The sequence below is a fragment of the Cervus canadensis genome, chromosome 6 (assembly GCF_019320065.1).
Source record: "Cervus canadensis isolate Bull #8, Minnesota chromosome 6, ASM1932006v1, whole genome shotgun sequence".
Lineage (NCBI taxonomy): Eukaryota > Metazoa > Chordata > Mammalia > Artiodactyla > Cervidae > Cervus > Cervus canadensis.
The window spans coordinates 60,983,277-60,997,498 of NC_057391.1; the positions used below are offsets into that span (position 1 = coordinate 60,983,277).

The 14,222-nt window shown below is 38.6% G+C and overlaps 1 protein-coding gene across 8 annotated transcripts in view; it reads right to left on the bottom strand.

Annotated features, from left to right (window-relative positions):
• Window positions 1–4,401: 4,401 nt before the first annotated feature.
• Window positions 4,402–14,222, bottom strand: part of FERMT2 (FERM domain containing kindlin 2) — a 72,102-nt gene continuing 62,281 nt past the window's right edge. For 4 of the 8 annotated variants that reach the window (XM_043472111.1, XM_043472108.1, XM_043472107.1 and 1 more), the window contains 7 exons: window positions 10,872–10,978; window positions 10,385–10,606; window positions 8,376–8,399; window positions 7,826–7,846; window positions 7,121–7,245; window positions 6,653–6,794; window positions 4,402–5,688 (listed from right to left, as the gene is read on the bottom strand). In XM_043472111.1, the coding sequence (XP_043328046.1) occupies window positions 5,515–5,688; window positions 6,653–6,794; window positions 7,121–7,245; window positions 7,826–7,846; window positions 8,376–8,399; window positions 10,385–10,606; window positions 10,872–10,978 (815 nt within the window). In that variant the 3' untranslated portion in view covers window positions 4,402–5,514. The remainder of the gene's footprint in view (window positions 5,689–6,652; window positions 6,795–7,120; window positions 7,246–7,825; window positions 7,847–8,375; window positions 8,400–10,384; window positions 10,607–10,871; window positions 10,979–14,222) is intronic. The other 4 variants (XM_043472112.1, XM_043472115.1, XM_043472116.1 and 1 more) reach the window with 2 other exon arrangements.

Consider the following 14,222-nt stretch of genomic DNA (forward strand, 5'->3'; position numbering starts at 1 on the left):
GACCTGCCAGGCCAAAGCAGTTCAAACAGATAATGACACAGTTAATTTGCTGAAGAACACAGAGCTTTCAGTAAACAACTTCTTCCTGGGCAGTTCTGTGTGGAGATGACACGAACTTTATCAGCAGAGTAAGAATTGAATCCACTTATTATTGTATATGTCTATTAGGCCTACATACCCCACATAGCGAGTCAGTTCATCCCTGCCTTTCCTTTGCAACTTTATAGCCACTAAAAGAGGGAACAGCTACAGTAGCCACAAAAACATTTTGGGAGAGGGGGTGGCGGGATTATTTGGAACCAGCATCTGCATTTTTAGAATAAAGTGGAGCATAGATGATAGGCGGCAGCTGTGCAAGGTCATGGGTGGAGGAGAGGGCATTCAAGAACTATCAGTGATGATACTATGTCACAAAGGGATGGATCTCAGAAAGTCCTGTTCTTATTTTCTGAATTATCAGAGCAGTGAGGATGTTACTATGTTTTGACTGATGGTCAAACACAGCAGCAGCCCTTGTCAAACAATTATAGGGGCAGAAACAATTAAGAAAAGTCTAAGATAAGGATGCGTTCCAGAGTATCAAAGAAGTTTTGAGTTAAAAAAAAAAAAAACACCTAGTATTTTACTGGGAAACTACTACATTTAATATAGGTAAACTGTTGTGTACTTGAAACATTTTCTTTAACTCTGTGCAGTTATCTCCCAGATAAATTAAAGGCCAGGAACCCAGACTGGTCTGATCCCACTACATCACTAACTGATAAATGATTAAAAGCACCTCAATATGACTTTTATCATAAAAAAGAACAGAACTATGGAATACAAAATGAAATGAGCACTATCTCTATGCTGGCCAAGAACTGCCAAGTGGCTTTCCTTCCACAAAGTTCATGTCTCTGAGGGGGTGAGTGTGTTAATTAGCCAGGTGGTGGTGTGTAGAGTGTGTGATCTACATCCTTCTAGATGTAGATCAAATCACCACAGTGTACACTGTAAATATCTTACAGCTTTGTCAATTATCCCTCAGTAATGCCTGGGGAAAAATAAGTCCATGTCTCCTTAGAGACTCCTTGACTTTTGAAGTTCGAGGTTGCATAAAAAATAATTTGTACCAAGTGAAGATTAGTGACCAACTGCATCAGGGGCTTCCAGCTGGTCTTTAAACTGCTGTCGTAAGAGAACGAGTTGCCCTAGAGGAGAACATAGGCAAAACACTCTCCGACATAAATCACAGCAAAATCCTCTATGACCCACCTCCCAGAATATTGGAAATAAAAGCAAAACTAAACAAATGGGATCTAATGAAACTTAAAAGCTTTTGCACTACAAAGGAAACTATAAGTAAGGTGAAAAGACAGCCGTCAGATTGGGAGAAAATAATAGCAAATGAAGAAACAGACAAAGGATTAATCTCAAAAATATACAAGCAACTCCTGCAGCTCAATTCCAGAAAAATAAATGACCCAATCAAAAAATGGGCCAGAGAACTAAACAGACATTTCTCCAAAGAAGACATACAGATGGCTAACAAACACATGAAAAGGTGCTCAACATCACTCATTATCAGAGAAATGCAAATCAAAACCACAATGAGGTACCATTACACGCCAGTCAGGATGGCTGCTATCCAAAAGTCTACAAGCAATAAATGCTGGAGAGGGTGTGGAGAAAAGGGAACCCTCTTACACTGTTGGTGGGAATGCAAACTAGTACAGCCACTATGGAAAACAGTGTGGAGATTCCTTAAAAAACTGGAAATAGAACTGCCATATGACCCAGCAATCCCACTTCTGGGCATACACACTGAGGAAACCAGATCTGAAAGAGACACGTGCACCCCAATGTTCATCACAGCACTGTTTATAATAGCCAGGACATGGAAGCAACCTAGATGCCCATCAGCAGATGAATGGATAAGGAAGCTGTGGTACATATACACCATGGAATATTACTCAGCCGTTAAAAAGAATTCATTTGAACCAGTCCTAATGAGATGGATGAAACTGGAGCCCCTTATACAGAGTGAAGTAAGCCAGAAAGATAAAGAACATTACAGCATACTAACACATATATATGGAATTTAGAAAGATGGTAACGATAACCCTATATGCAAAACAGAAAAAGAGACACAGAAATACAGAACAGACTTTTGAACTCTGTGGGAGAAGGTGAGGGTGGGATGTTTCAAAAGAACAGCATGTATACTATCTATGGTGAAACAGATCACCAGCCCAGGTGGGATACATGAGACAAGTGCTCGGGCCTGGTGCACTGGGAAGACCCAGAGGAATCGGGTGGAGAGGGAGGTGGGAGGGGGGATCGGGATGGGGAATACGTGTAAATCTATGGCTGATTCATATCAATGTATGACAAAACCCACTGAAATGTTGTGAAGTAATTAGCCTCCAACTAATAAAAAAATTAAAAAAAAAAAAAAAGAGAGAACGAGTTGCAAGAGAGCTTAGTCTCTTGTCCCCTGTGCCTTTGTGTCTACCTGAAAATGAGTTATTGAGCAGAAACCAGAAGCTGTTTCTGGAGGCTCTGCCAGTGTTCTTTTCGTTGACTGGTGTCATCTCTGTAGAGACCACCATCAATAGGGCTCCCCAGGATTAAGTACCACTGGATAGGGAGATGGAAATCAGGGTTCCACTTCTAGCTCTGCCTTGGCATTTGTCAGTTATAGCCATGTGACTTCAAACAGGTTACTCGACCTCACTGAGCTTGATCTATAAAATGAGGAGGTAGAGTTGCATGAATCTTTAAAAAAGACAGGGCATTCCTGATGGCTCAGGTGGTGAAGAATCCGCTTGCAATCTAAGAGACCTAGGTTCTATCCCTGGGTCAGGAAGATCCACTGGTGGAGTCATCGCAACCCACTCCAGTATTCTTGCTTGGAGAATTCCATGGACAGATGAGCCTGGAAGGCTACAGTCCATGGGGTTGCAATGAGTCGGACACGACCCAGTAACTGACACTTATAGAAGAGAAAATGTATGTGGAAGCACTTAGCATGCCTCTTAGTGCAGACAGTATCCAAAAAGTGTTTCCTCCATATTAAACTATGCTGATGCTGAAAAGTTCCAAGTTGTAACAACCTCTTGACTTCCAAAATAATCATCACTATAATCAATAAACAAATATATGTTAATGGATCCTAGGTAGAAACCATGACACTCAGATCCAGTCCTCAAAGAAGTAATAATTTAAGTAATTTATTAGGGGCAATAGGATATACTCAATCCTAATAAGGATGACTGCTCTTAAGTTCCAAAAAGGACCAAATTCAGTGGCAGTTCAGAGGAGTAAGAGAAAATGTTTGGCTACAAGGAAACTTGGAAGTATTCGTGGATGAAAGAACATTCGACCTCTTTCTAAAATTTCTAAAACGCTGGAAAGCTCAGATGTGAACAGGTGGCAACTAGGTTTGGGGAATGAATGGAGATGGGAGTGCCGTGTGTCTGGAGTGGCCCAGTTTGAGCTGGGGAACAGGCCACAAGAGACCTCTGAGCGTTTGACTGGGGACCATTAGCTTTTATGCTGTGAGCAACCAGGAGTTACTGGAGCTGAAATACAGCCCGGTGCTGTGTTGGGGCTAAACTGATCTCAAAATCCCTGGGAGGGCAGAAGGGCCACCAGAGGCCGAACAATCAGCACAGAGGCTATTCTCCCTTGTGGGGAGGCTGTGGGACCAGCAAGGACACCGGTGTGTGCCACAGACTAAATATATTTTGGGGCTTTTAGCAAGTGACTGTATAAGTTGACGACCTGTACTTAAGATGAGGAAGGGGAACATATTATTACATTTTCTTTTTTTAAATGGGAAGGAGCTCTTAAATTTTTGAGCAAGGCCTTGTTAAGACCTGGCCTTAGAGTACAAAGAAAAGCCATGGGAATGTGACATAGGCCAAAGATCTGAATTCAGGGGACGGTGAGAGCAGTGACAGAAGAAAGACACTGGGCTGCACGAGCGAAATATTAATTGCAAGGGGTAAAGGAGAAAGTCCAGAACTGAAGTTCTGAGTCTGAGTGATGATGTGATAGCAGTAACAATACAGAGTAAATTCATTAAAAAAATGTGTTTTCTTAAACGGAGTCATTTTTCTGTTTAAAATCAGTTCTGCTCAAGCCAGCAGTGTCAGTTCATCTGTCATATTTCTATTTATAGCTACATTTCTAACATAAATATTTTATAGTTCATCCTTAAGTAGTAGGAAAAATGAGGGGTTTCCACTGAAGTGGAAGACTCCCTCTTAGAGATTAAGGACGCCTGTCTGCTGACACTGCAGAATACTGAGCACGCTGCTCTCACAAGCTGCAGGTGCAGCATTTACAAAAGCGAAAGTTTATGTCCACAAAGTCCATGTCACGTGAACAGTAAAAACAAGAAGTACAAAAGAAACATTAAATAAAAGATTTTGCTTTTATTTAAAATAAAATGCATTTATACAGTCTTTAAACCATGGATTATTGAACAATACTGGTAATCTACCCCTCCCTGGCACCCTTTTGGGCTATGTGAGCTAGGAATTTTCTGACTAGCACCAATGCAGGTTGTAACAGCGCAACAGACTAGAACACGGCCAGTCCAGGCATTAGAGTTAAGGACATTGTGGCAAATCATGACTATAATGAAGTCATCCTTAATTTAGCAGATATTAAAACTGCACATTAATTATATTTTAAAGAGCATTTAATTAATGCAAAGATGCTACATCTAAGCCATTTGCTAGTTGTGAGTAGATTTTTAAAAAACTGTACAATTTTATAAAATTTGTGTTTGTACATTAGTTACACAAAATGCATACTTCATAGACCTTTACTTCATATTGTAATGCAAAAGTTGCATATTTTAGGCAGACAGTGAATATGCTGGTGAATACTAAAAGTGTTGTAATACAATATGGTGTAAAAATAAAAACACAAGACAATATACATACATGCTTATTCAAGGACAAAAACAAACCAGGCATAATGACTAATAGCATTTTCCTTCAAGATCAAACAATAACATTATTAAATACCAGGCACCTTTTGTAGGCCTGATTTATTTTGGGGGTGGGGTGGGGGGGACGGATGACAGATGGCTACCCAAAGTAGGATATTTGAAAAATTATGAGGTCAAATTAAACATACATTAAAACACATGCATTTAACATGATAAATAGACTTCATATAGTTTAAGCCCTGGATAGCTTTAAAGTAGATGGCTTGAGTTTCTTACAGTTTGGCTAACTTGAATCAGTGATGTTTTGTTCCTAACCTACCCACTACTTCAGTTTCAATTCCTGGCTCTAAGGAACATGTGCCATATTCAAGTCCATACATTGTATCATGAGAGCAGATTAATAGTCGTGCTTGTTAGTGCACATATTAACTGGTCTGGTAAGGCAAAAAAGTTTTCATGATAAAATAATGAATTTCAAGCTTACTTTATTAAGCAGCATATAACAAACAACAGCTTTTAAAGTTAAATAACTGTTATGGCCATGGAGTTTCATTACACAGCATTTCTGTTCACACCCAACCACTGGTAAGTTTGTAGAACATCTCTTCATCTAAACTCTCATTTTGGTCTTTTGCACGTGTTGAGAGAAATATGTAGCCACCAATGAATTCATGAACCACTTTGCAATCTACTTCAGTGCAAATGAAGGACAACCGTACTTCATCTGCAAACTCTACAGTGACCTGGAACAGAGACAGAGAACCGTCAGTCCCTGCAGAAGTCCAGATGGCTGGGTCCAAGTGAGGCCACTACACTTAAGGTCTGCCCTGAGCACAAAACACTCGCCGGTCCTCAAATTGTTTTTTTTCAATCCTAAACTAATAATGCCTTCAAGTCCAAAAGCATAAGTAGAAGTTTATTGGCCCCTCCCCTCCTCCTTTTTAGTTTTCTTGTTCTGAAAAGGAAGGCTGAATGCAAGGGGCTTAGGTCATTAAGTTCCCAAAAGATCTCTGGTGATTCAATTAATGAGTGTCTCCTTCAAGTCCTGGGAGAAAACCTATTTCCTGTGTTTAGCTATTTAACCTTTAGGTTTCATGTTTGAATATTTCAGAAATACAAGATTCTATGAAGTAATTGAAATCAGTAAAATAAATCCAATGACCCTAAAACAAAGGACTTATTAGGGAAATATTCTGTTTAAGTGAGAGTCATGTACTCCAAGGCTAGGGGTAGCATGGTGTGCCAAGCTTTAAAGCCCCAAGTATCCCAGTCTGAATCCTAATTCTCAGTGTGTGGTCATGGACAACAATGGCCTTCATTTGTATAGTGGGAATAATCCATTTACCTTGCAGGGCTGGGGTAACGTTTAGAAATAGGGTACAAATGTAAACATCTAGTATCATGCTTGGCATAAAGTAGGCATTCACTAAAGAGTAGCTGCTATTTGTGAGTGGAAAGGATTTATTCATTAGAGAAAGACAACCTTAAAGATTAGGCAATATTGTAACATATTATGCTCTTAGAAGTATCTGGGCACTTATAAAACAGGCAAGTTTAAGTAGGAAATGAACAACCAAGCATGTTTTATACTTTAAGAGGAAATGGCACAAAGAATCTTAAACATTTATAGGGCCTTTTCTTCTTAATTAATTCATTTTTAGCATATCGACTATGTGTGTGTGTTCAAGCAGCATGGTTACAGCTTACCATTTTTATTTCCCAGTTTACATTCCACTGTTTCATGTTACTGAAACGCCAGGTTTTAATTGCATCTCCTGTGCTGGCGTCCATCCTAATCAGTCTGTTGTATGCAATTCCAATAAGTTCTTCTTTTTTGCCCCCTTGGAACCTACAGAATTAAAAACATAAATACATGTTTTAAAACAGGGGTGGTAGGGGGACATGTCGGTCTGTTTTTCTTGAAGATATGTACTTTTTAACTCTTAAAGTGCTATTCTTGCCTGAGTAAAAAGAGAAATGAAATCACTTTAAATTTCTGATGAAAAAATTATAAGCACAGAAAATACATTCCAACATTCTTTAAATTTTACTGTGTAATAGGTTAATGGGTCTCAGTAGGTAGCTTTAAATGTTTAACTTCTAATTACATGAAGTCGATTAAGTAAGAAGGCACAGACTGAGGTTTACACATTGGTGCTTAGTAGAACCACTGACCTTGCAATAAAGTGTGTGATGCCGAATTCTGGTAATGATTGCCAAGCTTGAATAAACCTCATCTTGGCTTCAATTAAACTCATCTGAGCTACATTCTGATGGGCCTCCAAGATTCTTGCTGTTATCTAAACATGAGTAAACATCATATTTACTATTAGATATTATTCTTTCATGGTAGAATCAAGACAAAAAAGGATTAAAACTTTGAATTATGTGCCCCATGCCCCCAAATTATGTATTGCGAGAGATGAAATTAGAAAATAACTGAAGCTACATTTGGGAATTTTAGTAAAATAATGACTTTCAAAACTAAACTTCAATATATAGCTTTTCTTAATTTTAGTTCCATATGTCAAGAAACAATAAGTACTAGTAGGTGTATATATAATTGTTGAGACTTATTCAAGTACACACACACATGATAGTACAAGTTCTAATCCTCATATACAAGATGGGTTTTAAGTTCAGTATCAAGATACCTGAGCAGAATGAGTGCCTGCCATAAAGGTTTCTAGCACTAGAAATCACTGCAATGATTTTAAAATTTTTCTAAAGGAGTAATTAGAAAGGTTAGGTTTAAAATTTACTCACTTTGGGATGCCTATTTGCTCAAAGAGTAGAGGGAAATTAACTCATGAGGGGAGATTGTAGCTAGGGCTATAAATATTTTTAATTCTTTCTTTTTTTTAAATATGGAGAACTTACCAAATCTCTTATATAGCCTGGCTGTAGATGGCAATGCGAGGAAAAGAAAAAAGAAGCAGAAAGAAAAAAAGGCAATCAGAAAAAATGGCAATGAAGCAAAGAAAAAGTTGCGGTAACCTGCAAACCAAAATTCCAGCCAAAAACCATGCAAAAAAATTACTCTAGGTGGAAACCAAGCAAAGTAAATGCAAGCATGAAAATGAAAATGAGAAAGCAGTGATTACTTTCCATTTAGAATACTGAGAAACACTCCACATTATTTTAGATTGTTAAGTGTTACTAAAATTAAGGGTAGAAATTTGTAGGGAGAAAATTTAAAATGCAAATAATCTTTTCCCCTTCATGTACCAGTTCTTACTGATTAGGGTAAAGCTAATTATTTTAGTAGCAAGATAAAAAATTAATATTCAAAAGCCTTTAATCTTGTCTTATATTGAGTCAAATAATATGATCCATGCACAGCTTTTCAGAAAAAAGTTGAAGGCATTAAATAAGTGCAGTGACCATACTGTTTCTTTATTTACAGAAGAAAAGCAAACCCCTCAATTACCATCTTTTTTTTGCATCCTTTTTCCTGGAAGGGAAAATAAAAATATGCCATACACTACACTAGGAGTGGTGGCTACAAATACATCAAGTTCATTTCAATTTGGATTAATATGGATAAAACAAAGAACAATTCTTTCCTCTAAAATGTAAAAATCTAGTTTGGGAGTCATAGTTATGTGAAAAATATCCATAGCAAGTCTAATAGATAATCTTGGGGAATTAAAATAGATTGTAACAAAGGCTGTATGCGCCTGAAGACTTTATGTCCTGGCAGGGCTGACTGACCCCCATGGCCTGCACAGCTCAGACCTATCTGCCTCCTGAGTGCCACTGGATTATACAGTTCAACAAACCGAATTACTGAGCCACCAAGTCCAACAACCAGCACAGCATATGCCGTGCAAGAGCAACTGAACTCCTGCTTATCCGCACTTACTAGGTGTCAGGGCAATATTTGACTCAACCTCCTCGTTAGGGAAAGGAAAATTCAAAATGAATGTGCATTTGATAAGATGACAGTGTGGAAGACAAGGCTAGAAAGCTCCTTAACCTCAGACCACATACATACTACCATCCTGCCAGTTAAAGACAGCCACACGTTCTTTGTCCTCAAGACAATCTTCAGTTGACTTGTAGTCAAGAACTCACCAACAGAAAATTTACCTTTTTACAGCTAAATCTATCGTTTTATTTATTTATTTAAAATCTATCATTTTAAAGGCTTCTGGGAAAACAATTCAGTACCTGTCTGACAGCTAAAGTAACATTTGGCAATCTTCACAATTATAGTTTAAGATCTTTTACCTGATAGTGAAATGGTAAAACTGTTAAGATTTGAAACTAGTCACTGACTTTGAAGGCATCACTTTTATAAACAAGTCTCTTTATAAGTAACTTTAAAATGAATTAACCTAAGAATTAAAAAGTGAAATCAGTACTCGATTCACTTTCCCTTGTTAACTTACAATCTACATTCCACACAGCTCCGAGGGCATTTCCTCCATTCCTCACTACTCCCACATCATATGACTATGGGATAAACAATTTCTATGTAGCTTACACAACTTCTGCAACTTAAAAGACAAATACTTGGTGATTAAAACTTTTGAACATTTCCACCTAAGGGATTTCAGACCCATACGATAAACGCTGTATTTAAAGTTAAGAATTAACAAGTGTTCTGGGTATGTCATTGGGCCTTTCCCATAACATTTTAAAATTACTCCTTAAACAAAGATAAAAATGAAACTAGATTAAAAATGAAGTATTTATTTCAAAGTTCTTCTTCACCCCCTTCCTAAATTGGAGCCTTTTCCCTTTTATGGCATGATGCTGGGTATCGAGAATACTGGGGGCTATCCCAAGTGAAACTCCCCTGGCAAAGAACCTTTTGTGTTGGACCGAAGAACCATTTTTCTAAATAGCAATCCTTTTACGGTAGTCATTTCCAGAAAAGGAATTCTAAACAGAGGGAACAAAAGCAGTGAATTTCAACAAAAATTTACCAAACGTTGTCATATTATACAAATCTAGCTTAGGTTTTGACTGTTAATGTTAAGAAAATACAATGTTAAACGTGGACTATAAACCACGTAAAGTTTATTTCCAAAGCTGGAAAGGTCCATTTCGACAGCAAGAAGAGTCATCAGAGATTTGGCTGGGAAATGCTGGCTGTGCTCTGGATCACATTTACTTTATTTAAGAAATAAAATGGCATGAACTGTGGAACACAAAGCAGTAAGTAAGACCATATTCAATTCCCTGAAAAGAATATCCAGTTAGCAGAGTAATTTCCTCAGGTGGTTTAGAATAAATATGCTCCCAACTATTCTACCTCATTATCCATCCTATTAAAATAATAAGACTTTTCTTAAATGACCAATTTAAACTGACTGCAAGCTATTTTTTCCTTATAACTTAACCACCTGATAAAAAATTAAGACTACCAATTAAGACTAAAAAAGTTGTGTTTAAGAGGGGAAACTAAAGTATATGTAAAAAACCGTTTACCTGCTTGTTCTTGTACTTTTTTAGATAGCGAGGGGACACCAGACATTCAGGGTTTATATCAGTTGTGATCTGTTCTGGTATTAACTGAGGATCTGGATTTAAATGCTGCATCTTCAGAAAGGAAAGAATATTTTGAACTTCTAAGTTGTAAGAACTATCTGCCATGGTCTTGCCTTTGGAGGCCAATCTGCAGGCTGCCATCCAGTGTGCATACTGTTTTTCCTGTGAAAAGAAATACTGAGGTTTGGAATCTACCACATGATAGGTCCTTTGAGTATAAAATATAAGAATGAATGGTCAACTCACTAAGGAAGCAAAGAAAACCGAGGTTTACGTTTTTTTTTTGGCTGCACTGTGCATGTGAAATCTTAGTTCCCTGACCAGTGATTGAACCCATGACCCCTGCACTGGGAGTGCAGAGTCTTAACCACTGGAACCACCAGGGACATCCCCCAAATTGAGGTTTATTTTTAATCAGAAAACTTACATTGTCACAACGAAGCCAGATTTCATTCATGCCCTCTGCAACTGGAATGAGGAGTTTAATGTTAAATTTTTGGCCTGAAATATTCACATCTGGGGTAACTTCACACCCTGTAGTTAAAAAAAAAAAATTATTAAAATGGTTAAATTTACACTTAAGAAATCCCAAGCCAATACAGGCAGTTCCCATTTTATGGCATCCTAACATGCTGATTTTCCTGTAATGGAATCTACAAATCAGGCAATTCTTTATGTTCAGTAATTTTGTTGGGGGTGGAGCAAAGACTCAACTCAGACCTAATATACAAGAGATGTGACTGCACAGTTTGCGGCCCTCACAATTCACAAAACTTGATTGAGAAGAGAAGGAAAGAGTTCTATTAAAAGGATATTATACATAGAAAACTTGCACTCCATTCCCACAAGTTTCACACAATATTATTTTAATATCATTCAGTTCTTTGAATCTTATTAGGGTTTTTTTTTTTTGCTAAGTTTCTAAATGTACAGGGATTTTAAAATATCTTCCCATAATAAAATTCTAAAGTGTGTTCTGGTCAGAATAAATGACTTTATGATGCGTTTTAAGAAAGGCACATGCGTGGGGAACCAGCCAGTGTGAGCTGGGGTCCGATATGAGGGCCCCTCAGGGCCCCACTGCTCCTCACTCGCTGCTCTGCCCTCCTATGGCTGCGTGCGAGGAAGACTAAGGCACAGGCTCTCCTGACTTGCACAAAATTCTGGGAGTCCATCTGACACAGAAGGTAACATAAACTTACATACATGGGAAGTCAGCATGAAAATAAGGGCATGCAGAATTTCACTTTACTGGCAAGTTTTCAGGAATACGCACATTTACAGACTGTAAAAAAATCCCTGTAATCAACTCTGTTAACCATTAGTTTATGGCTTTATAGGAGAGAAAACAGATTTACTGAATGTATACCCAGATAGATAATCGGGCAATGGTCAGCCTAAACTAGTAACCAGTATAAAATAGTGAAGAAGAGCTCTGTAAGCAGACAGATTTGGGTTCCAGACCTTTCTTGACCACTTAGTAAGTATATCATATTTACTTATGCCCAAATTCCCTGACCTTAAGCTCTATCTCACAGTGATGCTGTAAGGATCAGTAAGATAAAGATTATATCAAAGCTCCCCAAAGAGTATTCCAATTGTTAGTACTTAGTTCATGTTGCCCTCAATGCGTGTTAAGACCACAGTGCAGACTCTGTGGGGAAGAATGTAAACTGTTAGCAGAGCCTGCTGTTGCCTTTGTCCCTGAACTGGAGCAACTTCTCCTGACAAATAAAGTACAAGCAACAAGAGAGTAAGCTTCTGTGTATCTGAACAAATGTTTAAACTATCATTTTTTACCTCATCAAATAAATGTTTTAAGTAGCAAATAAAAGAAACAAAACATTGTAGATAAAGGAGAGATCCTCTCCTCTCCATAATTAACTTCAATCTCGAATTTGATGAACTTTCCCTCCCTCTTTGCTTTCTTTTTAGAGTATTTACTTCACATAGCTACCACGTGCAACTCCTATACAATCATTACAAACACTCAGCAAGTTGTGCGGCAATGTGTTTAACCTGCAAAGTTAAAACAAAGAGAAGTCTGAAGATATACAATCTTTTCCACAAATTTCATTAATCATTCAAATATATTTCAAGTATGCAACTCCATAATAATTAGACCTCTTTTTAAAGTAAAATATCAAGAAAACTACATGGAGAGAGACAAAGAGAGTGGTAACTCAGGCACTAGTGCAGGCAGAGGCACTCAGAAGCCACATTTCAGACAATATTCACTCCACACCTCCCTGGCTACTTACTTCCACGGTAACATGCTGGACCTTACTGCAACCCAATTACTAATCCTCTGAAATGTTAACTGCAAACAGCCCATTCTGAGCACAATCTTCAATCCTAAATCCCCTCAAAATCTTTGGTAGACCCAATCCTGTGACCCCACAACTCTCTCCCCATTGGCTCCATGTTTCCACCTTTTCTCTGCAGTCCAGCCTGGACCCTGCTTCACTAGTTGTCACCTCCAACTCACCAGACGCACTGTCTTTCCATTATACACACTTAGCAAAACCTTAATCCTGGCTCAACCCAACCACCTACCTCTTACTTGACTATGCTCTGGCTGCTGAGCACTCTCAAGATGGGCAGGGGTGGGGGGATCACAAAACTGAGCAGGTAAGTTGCACTAGAAACATGTAGATTCCCAACGTCAACCTGCCCCTTAACACTTGCAACCATTCTGCGTTAACATCCTCAACAATGCTTATTTCACATCTTCTCAGGCCTCCTATGCTACTCTTAGAGAACAACCTCACCTGTTATTTTTCCAAGAACATGAAAGCCATCAGAAATGAGGTCCCCCAACTTCCTGCCGCCAAAGCAGATAAACCTGACCACCCTCACGTCCACAGAGAGGAAAAGGTATCTCTCCTATCCGAGCAGGCAGTTTTCTACCATCTGTCAGGTACCTTGTTCCATCACAGAGATCCTGTCCTCCCACCTCCCTTCCTTTCTACATGACAGTTCCATCAGCATTTAACTTCCTTGAGTCTCCCATCTTAAACCATAAAACACCTCTCCATTTTAGGCCTCTCTCTTCTATTACTGCCCTTTTTCCTCCTTGCCTGTCACAGATGAGGTTCATCAAAAAGCTATCTTTGTTTCCCATCTCAGTGACTGTACTTGGGTTCCCATGCATAAAAGCCCACTGAAATCTGATGAATCTGTTCTTAATAGAGGCCATGAACCACCTCCATGTGGCTAAATCTTATGGAAGCTTAATATAACTTTTCTGTAGCATTTGATACTATTGACTACTCTGTCCTTTAACTTCTATCATACCTCATTTCCATGGTCTTCCTAGATATTTTTTTTGTTGTTTATTTCCCTTGCAAGTTTCACCCCCTCTAATCTGCCCTGTCCCTTAAACAAGGGTGTCCTGCAGGGTTCTGCTCTCAGCCTTTTCATATTATAGACAACTACTACAAAGGCTGCATCTACTATTAATACTCACTGCTACCCCATCAGTATCTGCAGCATGGATCTTACCCATGCTCCAAACAGATACACCACCGGCACCTCAAATTTAAAATAACCCAATTAAATTTAGCTCATCTTCCTCCCCAAACTCTGCTCTTATATATTCTCAATCTCAGAATTACCCTATCCACCCAACTGTACAAGCCAGGATCAAGTCACTCCCCCAGCCTCTCCCAGGTCAATCATCCAGTCTGTTGACTGAACGTCCTGAGAATCTAACAAAGTTGTGTCCTTTTCTAACCCATGCTGATAAGTGTAACCTGGATCAGTATCACTATTCTAT